This window comes from Neolamprologus brichardi, chromosome 20 (assembly GCF_056152115.1).
Source record: "Neolamprologus brichardi isolate AB-2024 chromosome 20, ASM5615211v1, whole genome shotgun sequence".
NCBI classification, from domain to species: domain Eukaryota; kingdom Metazoa; phylum Chordata; class Actinopteri; order Cichliformes; family Cichlidae; genus Neolamprologus; species Neolamprologus brichardi.
The window spans coordinates 3,904,977-3,920,559 of record NC_142123.1 but is presented as its reverse complement, the minus strand read 5'-3'; the positions used below and the strand labels follow the sequence as shown (position 1 = coordinate 3,920,559).

Genomic DNA, 15,583 nt, shown 5'->3' with positions numbered 1-15,583 from the left:
TTGAAAGAGAGTCTCCCAGCGACGGAGCTATTTTTGCCACAGGTATGCTAATATCTGTTTGGGACAATTCGTCTGTCATTAACTCCTGAAATGTGGGAAGTACAGATTTCAGGATGCCGGTAGAAACTATCTGAATGATTTCGGTTATCATATCAGCCAGTAATGCTTGGAGATCAGAGTCCCAGATTCCCTGTTCAATCATTCCCCATTGTACCTGGGAGAACTGATCGAAACACTTGGTTAAAGCAGGTAAAATATGCTCGGGAATAATGGGGATAGAGCCTGTAGTCTGAAATTCAGCCATTGTGGACGTTTCTGTTTCAGTAAAATTATTTGAAGGACTTTGAAAATCGAAGTTTCTAGAGTGTGAAGATCGCGGTCTGTACATCTCATTTACTTAACGGTAAGTAGTAGATTGTGAGGGCGGGGCGGGGTTTATATAAGGGCTCAGTTGACTGTAACGTCACGGACACGTCAAAGCGTTCGCGACGTCACAGGCGATCAAAGCGTTCGCTTCTTCACGTCGCACGCATGCGCACTGTCTGTGTTTTGACGTAGCTCCGTTTATTTAAGCTCGTGTTAGCCTAAATACGTTCCAGCAGTACTAGCTAGCAGCCGTTTTTAACAAGTTAACGTGCTCTTGACAAATAAACCCTGCAGAAGCTCAACCAGCACTGAGCGCAGTTACCTGCTTCTACTTACAAGCACTGAGTAAGGCTGAATAAAATGAAGTCTGTCCAGTCACTGTGCTATGCCAAAGTTGAACAAATGTCTGATATCGTCTGAATATTTCTTAGTGAGGTATGGACTATGTGCACGTTAGCATATGCTACTTCCGGTGCGGAAACTCCTGTGGGGACGTTTGTTTCCGGTATCCTATTCGCGCCCTGTTTACGGTCCAAAACAAGTTAAGCAAATAAATAAATAAAGCGGCGATTCACATTTCTATAGATGTCTCGGGCATTTACCCAATATATCTGTAAATGATGTTCATCGACTTGTCGATATTTTCCCCCCACGCCTCAGGGGAAAAGAGAAAATGGATTCAAACGTTATATTTCTCAGCTGTCCGTCGTTTATCGCGGGTGTTATGTTCTAAAAATAACCAGCAATATGTGAAATCAAGTAGCCAATTTTATTTTTTGACGGTGCAAAACGTTTCGTGTACATCGTGGACATACAGCACTGCACTTCAGAGTCACACTGCTAGCGATAGATGCAGCGATTCTGTACTGTACAGGAGAGACAGAGGAGATCGTCTGCAGCGATCAGGACGCAGGACGTAAATAAGCATGCAAACTTGCACTAAAAATCTGCGAAACAGCGAGGTGAAAGGTGAACCGCGTTATAGCGAGGGACCGCTGTAATTTTGAAGGTAAGTCACAACATACCCTTCGTAAATACTAATGTATAGAAACCGTTACCAGCAATCATTAATTTTTTGTGTGGCTTTTTTTCACGGTTTGTTAACATGCTGTGTAGGTGTGTACTTGACTAGCTGATATCGACATAACGGGGAAAACACCTGGTTTGACTATTGTTCACCTGTAGTTTGAATGCTGAACATTTGCCTGTTTAAATCATAAGACCAGTCACTATACAGAGATGTGCTTCTGAATGTGGACGATGTGTCTTCTGCTGCAGTTCTGCTTGTGTTTAGTGATGTAAACAACCGATCGATCTAAACTCTTTAAACGTCAAAATTGATCATTAGATTTTTATGACACAACAGTGGTGAGTGTTCCCACCTTCTGCTCTTTGTAACTTAACGCGATCGTTCCGTTTTCGAGTTTTGGACATCAATTTTGGAGTATATCTTCGCAGTAGCGATTGACCGCAAAGTAAAGCTACCGGAAATGTACAACCCCACATCCGGTCTCAAACCAGGAAGTTAGCATTTTCTCGTGCACAGGGTCCATTGTTCACAAAGTTACCCGTGCAGTGCTCTATACAGCTTACATCCTTTGAGAGAAATAATTTCAAGTATTAATATTTGTTGTCCAATACTCAGGAGCTGCCCTCAGATTCAGACCTCAGCACCACTCAGTGACAACAGAAAACTCATCCTTTTTCTATATAGATATTATATAGATAGGATATGTTAAAGTAGATACGGACAAGATTAAAAAATAATTCCGAGCAGACACATTAAGGATTACATACATGTATAAAGTGATTTATTTGGTGTCAGCTTTGAACATATTAAACACTTTATACTCATCAAATCAAAACATGTCTTCCATTGCACAACAGAAGACACATGCGAAATGTATGTACATAATATTATGTAAAAACAATATTGTGGCATTTTATTAATGAACTTATCTGATTACACATCAAAAATAAAGCGTGCCTTTTCATTTCATTCCATTCAAAAACTAAAATGTTCATTAGGACACTTTCAATAACATGAAATAAGCTATTTTATAATTTTTAATAACATTGTCTTGCACATGGGAGCTGTTGGGGCACATGTACACAATTCGGTTTGAATAATTAGAGAAGAGCCCAACGTTCCAGTACCGATGAATAAATTAGAAGCACTGCGTACAGTAATTGAAATTTACAAGAAGCTGTTGATCTTGACTGATGCAGCCGCCCCGAGCAGGTGATGCTGGGCAGGAGATAAGGCCTATTTTCACTTCACCAGCTAGATGCATAAATAAGTTGAGGTCACTGTTCTGTTAGCTCATAGTGGTTTGTATTGGTCCTCCTCTTGGCGCACTTGTATCTCTATTCATTGGAGAAAGTAATGACATCATAGTGGATGCCCTGTTGCTGCAGCTCTTCCAGTTGCTCAGGTGTAGCCTCAGTGTAGACTGTCTGGGTCTGTGTCATGGCTGCGTCTGCTACAGCTGCAGGAACAAAGATCAGAGTTCATACTTTTTAGCTTTATTTATACTGAAGCTAATATTAGAAATAAATTATATTTTGGCAAGTTTTAAACCTACTGATGATGTTTGTTTATCACTTTCAAAAATGTCTGCATTTAAGGAATTACTTAGTGGCTTTCCTGAAGAAACCTTATCATATATTTGGGACAAAATTATAAGAAATTCATAAAATCCAAAAACTTGGAACTGAACATCAACTGAGCACTCTCATAAGAGCCAACCTGTGACAGCAGAGTGGGCAGCAGCCTCCAGATCTTCAGCATTCACGATTTGTTGATCAGAGCTGACAGGTAGGTACTGGATCTGACCGTCGTGACTTACAGCAATCTACAAATAGAAGAGAATAGAGTTTATTTCAAATGTGAAAATAACTGAGTTACAAGAACAAAAACTTTGTAAACACACACAAAAAAAACAAGATAAAGACATCAAGTTGTCATGAATATCTCTGCATCCCACACAATTATTATGCTTGAAAAGGAGTAGGATGAAGTTTACACTTATTTGTTCCCGCCCAATTTGCAAATCAATGTTCAGAGTTTGGCATGTAATCAGATAATATACATGTTTAACTATATACAAGTTTACACTCATATACAATACACACAAAACAGTTTAAGCTCACAAACCAAAATGACTAAATAATCTCTTTTATATTTGTTTTTAAATTTGAGTTATGTTTGGACATAATGATATTTCATTTGTCTATAAAGTTTGACTTAACTTTATAGAGAATTCCATGTATATGATTGTGTATGATTCAGTTGCACTAGTTGTGAAGTTGCTCAATGTAACCAGTTAGATACTGGTTCCCATCACTTCAATTTAAAAATACAAAAGCTTCTAAATTTGGATGTACAGATGAGTACACACTGAGAACAAGATTGTGAATACTTTATTGGACTTCTCCAAACAGCTCCCGCTCCATCCTACACGGATGATCTGATATCGTCGTGTTGGTGTTGTTCCCAGATCATCATGAAAATGTTGTTCCAGGTTCAACATTGGAAGTGACCAATCACATTATTGTGACGTTATTCTTTTGCGCACCAACCCATTCGTGCATTTATGAAATTCCAATGTTGCAAGGACAATATCAATTCTGCTTAGCGTTTATTAAAGGGTCAGGGTTAGGGTCCGTTGATCGGCGGACAAAGGCGGTTTCTCGCAGCTTAAGTACAGTTTTTTGTTTTACGCCGGTTTTTCCCGAAGTCGCAAAAGTATGACATCACAACATTCTGATTGGTCACTTGCAATGTTGATCCTGGAACAACCTTTAGTATGATGATCTGGGAACAACACCAACACGAGGATATCAGATCGTGCATCCTACACAGAGGTCCTTTCAGCATGTTTTAGATCTTAAACCTGTCTCACCTGTTGCTCCTGAACAATGGTTCTGTCATGTTCGTACTGGATTATCTGTCCGTCTGGCATCTGAGGGCCAGTCACAGAGCCAGTTACAAATGAGACAGATATTCTCACTATTAAATACTGCATATATATGCACCGTTTAGGCAGTTAAATACTTACCTGTATGTGGTTGCCATCAGCTACTACTACATACTCTTGAGGAAGTAAGTGTTGAACTCCATCCTGTGAGATGATATACTGGACCTGAAAGTGGACATGGGACAAATAAGGTGAGATTAAATCTAACATTGATACTGATTATACAATACCACAAAGAAGCCTTAGGCACTGTCATGATTATTGTGTTCTATCACACACAAGACTATAAACCACCTCTGAGGCCCCAAATTTATCTTGATGCATGGAGCCAGAATCAGACCTTTTTTTTTTACAAACATTATTTCTTTTGCCTTTATTTTATAGGACAACAAAGCTTCTCCAGCAGGTAAACAAGGAGAGATAATGGAGACACAAGGCAAAGGAACTGGGTCAAAATTAAACCCTGAACCTCAACCAAGTGAGATAAACTGACACCCATGAGTCAAAAGCAAGGGTGGCCATACAAACACGTTTTTTCTAGTTATTGCCTTTTTATTTTAGTAAGTTTAAGCAAAAAATATACATTAAAATCACGTTTCTGCATACGCATTTTACATGCACAGCGGTAGAATGATTCAAATGGAACTCACCTCAGTCACCTGGTTGTCTCCCGTCATCAGATGCTGGACCGTCTGCCCGTCTATGGTGGTTATCTGCTGGATGTATGCACCTTCCTCCTGATTAATGCACATTTAAGGGTTCTTATTTATAAAATGTTTAGCAGTTACACGTGCAAAATCAATCCATTTTGGAGAGTACATTACATACATATAGGCTGTACTGTGTGAGAGCTGTTACCTGGTCTGACAGTGCTTGTTCCTGAGCTACAATGATGTGCTCCTGTCCTAGAGCCTGCAGCCGCTCTGGAGTGATCACTGCCTGATGTCCCTGCAGGGCTGATGTACACACACATACACACATCACAATATATTAACTTTGTGTTCATTTTTTATCTGTTTTACACCGAGGCCTCTGTTTATGGACTTTTGACCACTGACACCTTTACATTTACTCTTATTATTACTTTTAAGCACAAACTGTAAGTCTTGGCTTGTATGATCCTGTGTTTCTTACACTGTAGTGTGGCTAATGCCTCCTCATCGCTGTTAACTATTATAGTTTGCTGAGACGCAGTAGTTCGACTTTTGCGAGCAGGATTATCCTGATTGTGAAGACGCTCCATGTGAAACTTCAGATGGCCATTGCGGTTAAACCTGAGTTAAAAAAACACTCACATTAATAGCTGTTCTGTACCTCTAATGCCTAATGAATACAGATGTGTTAGATGCTCCCACCTTTGTCCACAAAGTTTGCAAGAAAATGGTTTCTCATTGGTGTGCGTCATCATGTGTCTGCGTAGGTCTTTCTTGTTCTTGGAGGCAAAGCTGCAGTTTGGACACTTGTGAGGACGCAGGTAGGAGTGCTGTCCCATGTGGGTCTAAAACAAAACAGAACATTAATCACAATTCAAAGGAGCAAAAGTTAGAGGGAGAGAGATGTTTTTCAAATGTCATTAAAATGGCTTAGAGTATAAATGTCAAACTAAATGAATATGGGGGTGTATACCTCTCAATTGTCGTTTTTTTTCCCCCATTTATATTAATATGAAGCTGTTCATCAATTTTAATCGTCATCACTGCCTCCAGTGGAAAAATCTAGCTAACGTTTGCCAACTTTCCACTGATAAATCTGGGGTTTGGAAGGACTCACCTTGACCTCAGGCCAGGAGGTGGAGGTGAAGTCACAGTCAGGACACTTAAAAGTATTGGCATCCACGTGCGCCCTCTTGTGGTTCTCCATGTCCGAGCGTCCATGGAAAGACTCCATGCAGATTCGACAGGAAAACCTCTTCGTAGTGAGACTGGGAGAGCCCACTGCAGAGGGAGAAGCTGGAGCTTCGCTGCTCAGCTAACGGAGAACAGACAACACAGTCAAGGAGTGGAAGACAGAGATAGTAAATCTGTTTATGGTATAAACTACAGTTGCTAGTTACCTCCACTTGTTGCAATACACCATCAGCCAGTGCTGATGTAAGATAATACTTGTCACTTTTCAAGCTCTCTGACCCAGAAACCTCTAAAGCTTGAGAAGGGCTAGACTCCACATTACTGAAAAGAAAGCAGTTTAATAAGATTAGAAACTGCTGAGACACCAAAATGTCCTTAATATGAAAGTAATCTCTTGCTTATGAAATATTTGAACATAAGCTACAAATCGGACTGTGTGTGCTATGTTACCTATATCCAGGACTACGGATTTCTTCAGCTGCCTGCTCCACCACACTGAAGTCCCCTCCCCCCTCATAGCCTTCAATGGCGATGTGGGTAAGCTCTCCTGTTTCAGAGGTGGCAGCCTCGTAGGCCTCTTGTAGCACTGTCTCGCCATTCTCAGAAACATGGAAGGTCAAGATCTTTTGGGCCTGACCGGACGCTGCTGTCACCGTGCTCCATGTTCCCTTCTCCATAGCTTTTCCATCTGACTTCAGCACTGCTACCTGAGAAAAACAATCAAGATATATTTTACCGTTATTATTTTTTTTGTTCGTTTATTTTATAGAATACAATGCTATCTTTCATGTAACCGTTCTGAAATTTTGATGAGCTGACCTGTAAGGAGTTCCCAACCAGCTCCCGTGCATTGCTCATATTCAGCAGTAGGTCCAGGGCATTCTGAGCAGATAGGTCGCTGGATTCAGCTGAGGAGAAGCACGTGGAGAAAAGTTCAGAGCTTGTCATTCAGGTTATATATAACACCATAAATATTTAATATGTTTTCAGAGAAATCCTTACTGACCTTGTTCATAGATGATCGTGGTGTTTCCCAAAGCGTCCTGGGACACTGAGGCGTTCTCCATGCCCTGCATGGCTTGCAGTGTTGCAGAATCCACAGTGACCTAATAAGATCATGTTAAAAAAAAGACAGAAAGAAAAAATAAAACAAAAACTATGGTTATTCTTTAAGAGTAAATAATATTTCTAAATTTTGCAAATTGCTGAATTTTCATGAATATGGACATTTACAAATTTAAAAAAAAAACAAAACAATCTCATTATTTTGTTATTTTCATGATTTTTTTCCCTTCTCACCCCCCATTGGCATAAAAGTAACACAAGATAACAACAAATCAAACTTACAATAGTGTTCTGCAAGCTCTGTGTGTCTTCATGTTGCTGTTTCAGCTCTTCTATTTGCTGCAGGGTGAAGAAAGGTCTGCGCCGTGTCTTTACAGGCTCTTCAGGGTGAGCCAAAGACCACTCTTCAAATGCCTCAGCGTGGCGACACTGCACATGAAGGCGCAGGTTCTTCCTGTGCTTAGTCATGAAGTGACACATATCACAGGAGAAAGGCTTCTCGCCTGGAGAAATTTAAAACACACACGACATCAATAAGTGAATTCAATAGGTGAATTTAAACTCAAGCTGTTTAAATATAGCGTTATTGTCTTTCTGCTGCACTGACCTGTGTGTTTGATGGCCAGATGGGAGACGAGAAACTCCTCTTTGGAAGTAGAGTATTTACAGTAGTCGCATTTAAAAGGCCTGTCGTTGGTGTGGGACAGCTGATGGTTGAGCAGCAGCTTCTTGTTGTCACAAGTGTAGTCACAAAACTCACATTTGAACCTGTCACATTAACACCAGAGGGGCATTAGTTATGATATCACACTAACACCTAAATTACTTATTCTACCAAAAACTATTAACTATTGTGATAGCCTTGTTTTTAACCCTTTAAGACCTACCATAGAACCAAGTCCGCCAGAGCTTATATTATACTTTTACATGTTGTGGAGCCATTTTTGGGAGCATTTCAAGTTGCTATACATTAATACAACCATTACAGCCTAAATTCTAATAATATGTCTGCATTAAGTGCATAGTAATTACATAAATTGCAAAAAAGAGCAATAAACTACAAAACAATTTAAAATCGTTTTTGTTTTTTTAACATATATTTCTAGTTAGAGAAATTTAAGAGGCTTATCCCTCAAAACTGTAAATACAAAAAAGTTGCACAAAATAGTTTCCCACCACAGGAAATTTATTTTGAGTGTCTTCATAGTTTTATTTTTGAAATACACCAATTTTTATACACTGCAGGAAAAACTAAAATAAATATTATAGTGCAAATTTGCAAAAAAGCAGCATATGCATCAAAATAAACTATTTCCAGCAGTGCAATATGAGTCCTAAGCATCCCAGAAACGACACAGAAAGTCATAAAGTCAAACATAACTTTTAAAAACACCAGTATAGGCTCATGAGGCCCTGATGGTAAAAAACTACATTTCCGCAAAATGACGTCACTTCCGGTTTCGGGCAGGTCATGGTGGACATGCGATAGTTCGTGCTGACGTCTATTTCAACGTAGGAAGTGTTATGAACAGCTGATCGGATCGGCAAAGCGTGTTTCTGGAATATTATGTTTTTGTTGCTGCAAGTGCTTTTTATGCAGTTTTTGCAAAGCTATATGTGGAAGGAAACTGTGACCGAGGACAAGCTGATGGCATAAGATGTAAGTACAACTCCTCCGGTTTCATATGCAAAAAAAATTATTGCGCTAGCTCACGTGGTTGCAGTGCTACCGGGATTTAAAAGTAGTTGCACAAAACGGAGCGTGCCCGCTCTGACTGGTTTTAAAGGGTTAAAAGAAAACTGACTGGTAGATGACAGAGTAAAAGAGGAGGAATAGAAGTCTGAGTACTGACTTGTTGTCGTCAAGACTCTGGATGTGGGTTAGGAGGTGCATTTTGAAAGTGTAACGCTTCTTGAAGGATTTTCCACACTGCAAAGACAGAAAGGCATCTTAAACAAGAAAGTAAGCGAACTTCCTAGTGGAAGAAGAAAGCAGGAGAGAATATTCATTAGTACTGGTGACACACCTCTGTGAGATAGTGAGATTACCCTGTTTTTTGTTCGTTTGTGTTGCCATATTTAATTTAAAATGATAAGAATATGAAAAGAATAGTTCTTAAACTGCATAATCCTCTTTCTGACCTTATCGCACATGTGTGGTTTCTCTGAGCTGTGGGTTTTTAAGTGCTGAGTAAGTCTCTTTTGCATGGGATACACCCTGTGACACACAGGGCAGGGGAACTCCGACGCCTTCGGCACCTGCAATAATCACACTAAAAATCACAATGCCGGCCTCTTACAGTAAGTAGCAACCAGCAACAACAGAAACTGAAATTCTGTCAGATTATTTTGTAGAATTATTCTTAAACCACATATAAGCCAATAAGTATTGTAGATGGCATTCAAATATAAATTCTTACCGACTCTGTCTTCCTTTTCCTGCAAGAGGAAAGAGAAATAATCAGTTATATCATCAACAGAAGACTTTATGAACATGTTCTTTTTCAGGAATAACTGAGTTTGACCACAGTTGCGACGTTCATACCGCTCTTTGTTGTGGACTGCCGAATGCCGAATGACATCTTTCTTGTACACGCTTGTGTAATCGCACTCCTCACATTTGAATGGCTTAGTGCCCTCGTGGTTGAACATGTGCTCCTGTAAAAAAAAAGTGTTTTAGGAAACTGTGGAAACATGCAAATAAACTGAGGTTAACTTGAGTGTGTTGTGATCTGTTTTATTGCAGCTGACCTTGAGCGAGGACCAGCGCTTGCAGCGATAGTTGCACTGCAGGCACTTGAAGAGCTCCGGATCATTGCCTTCATGTGAGTCGATGTGGAAGCGCAGGTCTTCTAGAGTGAGGAAACGTGACCCACAGATGTAGCAGTTGTGAGGTCTCAGGAGTGGTTTGAGAGATTTATAGTGCCGACTGGGAGATAACAAAGAGAAAGAAGAAATTAGTGCATTCTAAAATATTTTAATGGAATTTATAATAAAATGTTAAAAAGACTTACTTCCGATTCATATACTTCTTATATTTCTTGCGAAGGAAGCGCCGGGATGGTCTGCCACGTTTTCTTGGGAAGTACTCGACCTCCGTCCGTTGGTTGGATGAAGGATCTTTGTTCTCAGAGTCTGACTGGCTAATTGCTGCCTCAGGTGCATCTCCATCAGTCACCGTGGGTGCACTATTGTCTAGGCCTGAAGAGCTTGCCTCTTCAGACTCATTAGCATCCGAACAAACCCTAGGCTTCTTAGCAATACTTTCTGCTTCTGCAACAAAAGTGGAAAAAGGAGAATATATTTGCCTAAAGTTTTGCATGTAGGCTCTCTAGGCTCGCAGTGATAGGCTGAAAACTCACCTTTGCTGCTGTAGCCTTCATCTACAACTGAGTACTTCCTTGGACGGCCAGCTTTACGTCGGGGACGCCCTTGAGGAGAAGAGGAAGAGGAAGTGGGAGTTGCTGACTTTTTCAGAATGGCAGGTGGTCTTCCTTTGGAATCTTCATCAGCTGGGTTGTAGTCGCTGTCCTCTGGAGACAGATTATTTTTAATCAGTGTGAGGGATAAGTGGAAATGACAGTGAGAGCTATGTGATTGAGTAAATGCTCATTAACAAGAAAAGTATTAATGTTATAATCTATTCAAAGACAGAAATTTGCATATTACATCTATGTCTTTTTCACTAACTTTCAGGATCATCAATAGCACCATCATCCACAATGTCATCCTCCTCTTCTTCTGCTGCTTGCTGGGACTCTGCGGCCTTCATCTTTGCTGCCTCCTCCCTCTCTGCTTTTTGACGGGCTAAGGTCTCACTTTTAGGAGGTCGTCCACGTTTACGCTTCTTTGGCATTTCCCCTAAAATTGTAAAAAAAAAGAAAAAAAAGACATTTTATCTATCTATATACTACCAAGCTTGGTGAGATAACAATGTCATGGCTATTATTCTGCTAGCTTACCTGCAGGTTTGAAGTGTTTGTCTCTCATGTGGTTGATAAGAGTATCTTTGGAGGCACTCTTGTATGGACACATTTTACACTTGAACTGCTGCACGATCACTACCTCCATCATTTCCTCTAACTCAGCCAGGTTTGGCGGTCGTTCTCCAGAGCCTTCTGCTACAGTTGATGTCTCCATGTCCCTGTCGAGCCCAGCTTCATCCTGAGAGCCTTGGGGCTCCTCTTTGCTGGGTGAGCAGTGCTGGGCCAGCTCAGGTTCTGCATTAGAGGTATAGGTCCCACTGCTGCTGATGAATGGGCCCGGCTGGCTCTCGCTGCCTTCCAGTGCCTCTGGAAGTCCACCTGAACCTGCCGTGTCTGCCAGAGGATGGTCTGAAGAGGAACTGTCGTCAGTATAGAGAGAAGCCTCTGGGCCATTGCTGCTCTCCATATAACAGGAGTGCTGGGGCTGCTGTTGAGAGTGCTGTGGCTGATCTGGATCCTGGTTCTGATCATCATCTTCATCGTCGTCCTCCGCTTGGTAACGAGAACAACCTGGCTGCTCAGAATCTGCAGCTACAACACATTCCCCACCATACTCAGCCGCATACTGACGACTTGTCTGAGTCCGGTGGTCTGCACTACTGTCAATGTAACTGCGTGAATGATGTGGCCGCTCCCCCTCATCCGCTGCACGCCCAGGATACCCAGCACTGCACTCCACCACATAGTGACTTCGGCTGGTAGGATTTGAGTCAGCTCCACTGCACCCCACATAACCAGGCAGATCCTGGTCACTGTTATTCCCACTATAGTCAGGGAAGCCTGAACGGGAGCGTGTCTGGTCAGGTTCCTCACCTGAACACTCCACATAGGAAGAGGAAGATTCCTCTGTCTGGTCTGGACCATCTGCACTGCAGTCCATGTACTGGGAGGGGTGGGAGTGCTGTGGCTGGTCAGGCTGGCTGCTGCTGTCTTCTAAGTAACCTGAATGTCCAGGCTGATCATCGGGCTGGTCAGGCTCAACGTTGCCTTGCAGGTCTCTCTGGTCAAGACAGGTGGATGTGGGACCTTCGGCGAGAGCTTCTATTGCTATACGATTGGACAGGGCAGAAGATGACATCTGAGCTACCATAGGAGCACCTGCACCAATAAACAAGGAAATGATTAAAAAAAAATTCCTGAACTTTGTTTAACTTTGTTGTCATCAGCCTAAATAGATTTTAAGTATAACAATATAAATGTATATTGCTTTAAAATATAAACATTTCTAATGTAAAAATTATTTTTCTAGTGGATAAAGATAAAATTAAAGCATTAAATTCATACATACATGACATTTACAAGCACCGTAAACAAATATAAAACATATAAGAGTCATTTATCAGAATTATTATTTTAAATTATTCTGGCCAATTGAAAGGTGATAAGTTAGCAGGAACACCCCACTTACCGTCATCTGGACCTTGTAGTATTAGATACTGGGTTGTTTCTGCACCCCCATCTTCTGCACTGGTCACAGCTATACAACCTAAAAGAAAAAGATATAAAATCTCATGTCATAAAGTTTTCAATTTAAGACAAGTTTATTGTTCTCTTGTCAGGACATGATGGAAAACGAAGAGTCGTTAAAAACATATACCATTCATGATATCGGGGCCGATGGTGGATTCTATGATCTTGTCAATGGCAGACCCCAGATCTGATGAGGTAGAAGCAGTTGAGTCAGAAACCATCATAGCCCCTTCAGAGACAGCACTCGAGTGGACCAGCACTTGAGCTGACTCGGACACAAGAACCGACTGAGTCACCGTGGAGACACTGGACACACTGGTGGACTGGGCCACTGAAGAGGAGTCTGGAAGATGGACTGATGAGACTCTGACATCTGTGCTAGAGCTTGTTTCTGGGATGAACACCTTAAGAGTGAGGGAAAGAAAGGATGACATCTGGAAACTTACAGATTAAAAAGCTACATTCATCGCTGTTGTTTTTTTGTTTTATTTTGTTTTGTTTTGTTTAACCACACTATATTTTTAAACTTACCACAAGTCCCTCCGAGCTCTGTCCAACATGGCAGTCAGACTCTGGGGCCTGTGCATGAGGAGCAGCAGCATCACTGCTGTCTGCAGACATCGCCTCTGATGACTCCATTCCCATGCCACTTTCAGATGGCTCCTCCATCCCTGAGGGACCTGCATCACTGCTGCTCTCCACCTCATTCTCCTCCAAATCCATAACTATCCACAAGAATGAAACAAAAAAAAATTAACCAAACCACTCCACCTATTTCTATTTTCCAAACAAAATAGATCTACACTACTATACTACTCTACTGTAAATCTAAGGTGTCATCTCTTAAACATACCTTGAATATGCATACAAGTGCTGTATATATAGATATATGCAACTTGCACATAGTTTAAGTAGGAGGGAAGCTCACTATTTATTTTAAAATTTAGACACTCTAAGCTATGTTATATGGAGTTAAACAGCAACGTATTTCATAACTTTAAAACCAGTAAGACCTGCGGACATTAGGGGCTGAAAAAATTTGTCCAACTTTATCAACTGTATTTAAGTAAGAGTGTATTTGCTGAATAAGGCTGTTGCAGTGGATCATAACTTGTATACTGCCTAACTCCTGTCAACAAACAGAGCCAACTCTAAATGACCTCTGAAGGTTTTGTGGTCACTTCTCTGTTTCCAAGGTCAGATTGAACTCTCTATAGTTTGCATTTAGTTGGAAAGACCAAACTGAACAGTGCACATTATTAATAGTTTACTTAGGTGTAGTTCCGATAGATTGTCAGTTTTCATAAACTTTATACTTCTTTACTAGTTAGAGTTAAATATGACTTCATTTGTTATAGCAGACTATTTTCATATAATGTGTGCTGTAGTAGTTTTCCGCCCCGCAACCACTGCAGTGCTTGATATTGTTACACAGTTTAACTTAAAGGGATTACGTGCAAGTGAGTTTGTTTCTGAGCATTTACCCCAAAGCCTTTTGCTTCTGTTAACATCGTATCTTTTGACTCGGGGGCACTATTCTTAATTTTTAGTAAATCTCATGGGTATCTTGATTCAGGGGAAGAAACTCTTGTGATTTTCACACTATCATAATTTGTTGAAGACCCAGGAACAAAGTTTTTTATAAACTTGCTCACGACCAAAACAGCTAACTGGTTAGCTTCCATATAGCTAACCAGCACTGCTGTTCGCTTAACGTCGGGCTTTTGTGGGGCTAACAACCGACACTTACAATCATATAACTTGTGTTTGAGCAGCACAGTACAGTTATAACCTAAATGCTGCTGCTAAGTCGCCATATCGGGTGTTACGTGGTGCAAAATAGCATGCGTTAGCCTTTTTAAACGGGCCTAGCTGCCCTTCATCCTGCCTGCTCCGCGTCGCCATTTTATACCAACTAACCCACTTTTCCATTCAGGCATTCTGAAAGCTCTACTGGGGACCTCGAGGGCCTCCGCTGCGGCAGACCGCCCAAATTCTCTCCCTGAAGAAAATAAAAACAATTTCCATCTTCGGTAGGAGAATCGCAGCTCTTTTTCCTTACCGTATATTTTCGAGTAGTAGGGTGTCCTTTGGTGTGGAGGCGCTAATTCGAACAGAAGTTACTAACCGATAATTGTTGCTTCATTCTAGTCGGGCACCATGAGTATCTCCTCGCTTCCTGTCCGTGCAACCGGATCTTATTTATTGTTTTTATTGAAAACGGAGCTTTTTGTTTTAACCAGTCTTAATATTTTTTTATTAACTTCAACATTTTATTTCTAATAATCACTTGATCGTTTTTGGTTGTTGCAAATATCCGTGAGATATTACTATGTTTTTACTCATTGAGTGGACTATTGTTTTTAAGAGGAAGACGTATTACGTAATTGGGTGCGGAGTAATATGCGTGCACACTAAACCTTTAAGTTTCAAAATGCAAACTAATTCATTTAAAGCGAAATGGTTAACCAACTTACTCAGTGTCAAAGATATGTTTTGGAACACATTTCTAAAACATGTTTTACCATGTTTGATGGGTGGGGTTACATTTTTGCTTAAATGTGATTATAAAACAGAGAAGCTACCTGTGAAATGTTCTAGTTTTCATAAACAAGCTCTTCTAGTGTGGAATCTTGTATGCAAGCATAATGTCTCTCCAACCAGTCAAATTGAATAAATTACCAATACTGATTGGTGATGGCAGTGTCACTAAAAGCAATATTCCTATAAAGGACAAACACTGACCCTTGATATTAATTATTCTTGTTGTGTGTGTGTGTGTCAGAATGTTTTGGAATGATGTACAGCAATATATTGGACAAAAACTGAGGAAATGATAATTAAAAACCTAACATACTGCATTCAATTT

General features: G+C 40.6%; 1 protein-coding gene across 2 annotated transcripts; it reads right to left on the bottom strand.

The window, feature by feature from the left end:
• Nucleotides 1-2,157: 2,157 nt before the first annotated feature.
• On the bottom strand, nt 2,158-14,898 carry LOC102788404 (zinc finger protein 335-like). 2 transcript variants are annotated; one of them, XM_006785576.3, is made up of 28 exons: nt 14,777-14,898; nt 13,246-13,439; nt 12,842-13,118; nt 12,653-12,730; nt 11,221-12,342; nt 10,949-11,119; nt 10,621-10,791; nt 10,273-10,531; nt 10,010-10,187; nt 9,804-9,916; nt 9,679-9,697; nt 9,401-9,517; nt 9,112-9,188; nt 7,866-8,026; nt 7,541-7,761; nt 7,200-7,299; nt 7,013-7,101; nt 6,644-6,900; nt 6,400-6,514; nt 6,117-6,314; nt 5,702-5,844; nt 5,481-5,620; nt 5,205-5,302; nt 4,997-5,083; nt 4,428-4,511; nt 4,272-4,331; nt 3,116-3,221; nt 2,158-2,855 (listed from the first exon to the last, which is right to left on the bottom strand). In XM_006785576.3, exons 2-28 carry the CDS (start codon nt 13,435-13,437, stop codon nt 2,734-2,736), a joined length of 4,755 nt encoding a protein of 1,584 aa, XP_006785639.2. In that variant the 5' UTR covers nt 13,438-13,439; nt 14,777-14,898; the 3' UTR covers nt 2,158-2,733. The 2 variants fall into 2 exon arrangements, with proteins under 2 accessions (XP_006785639.2, XP_006785640.2); XM_006785577.3 differs by having other exon boundaries at nt 11,221-12,291.
• Between the last annotated feature and the right edge of the window lie 685 nt (nt 14,899-15,583).

Bases quoted from the DNA above. Each gene is read 5' to 3' on its own strand.
- LOC102788404 (XM_006785576.3), bottom strand. From the start codon at position 13,437: ATGGATTTGGAGGAGAATGAGGTGGAGAGCAGCAGTGATGCAGGTCCC. The intron at 5,303-5,480 runs GTAAGAAACACA...TGTGTACATCAG, and splicing joins GGCATTAGCCACACTACAGT to CCCTGCAGGGACATCAGGCA. The intron at 4,332-4,427 runs GTAAGTATTTAA...ACTGGCCCTCAG, and splicing joins CTGATGGCAACCACATACAG to ATGCCAGACGGACAGATAAT.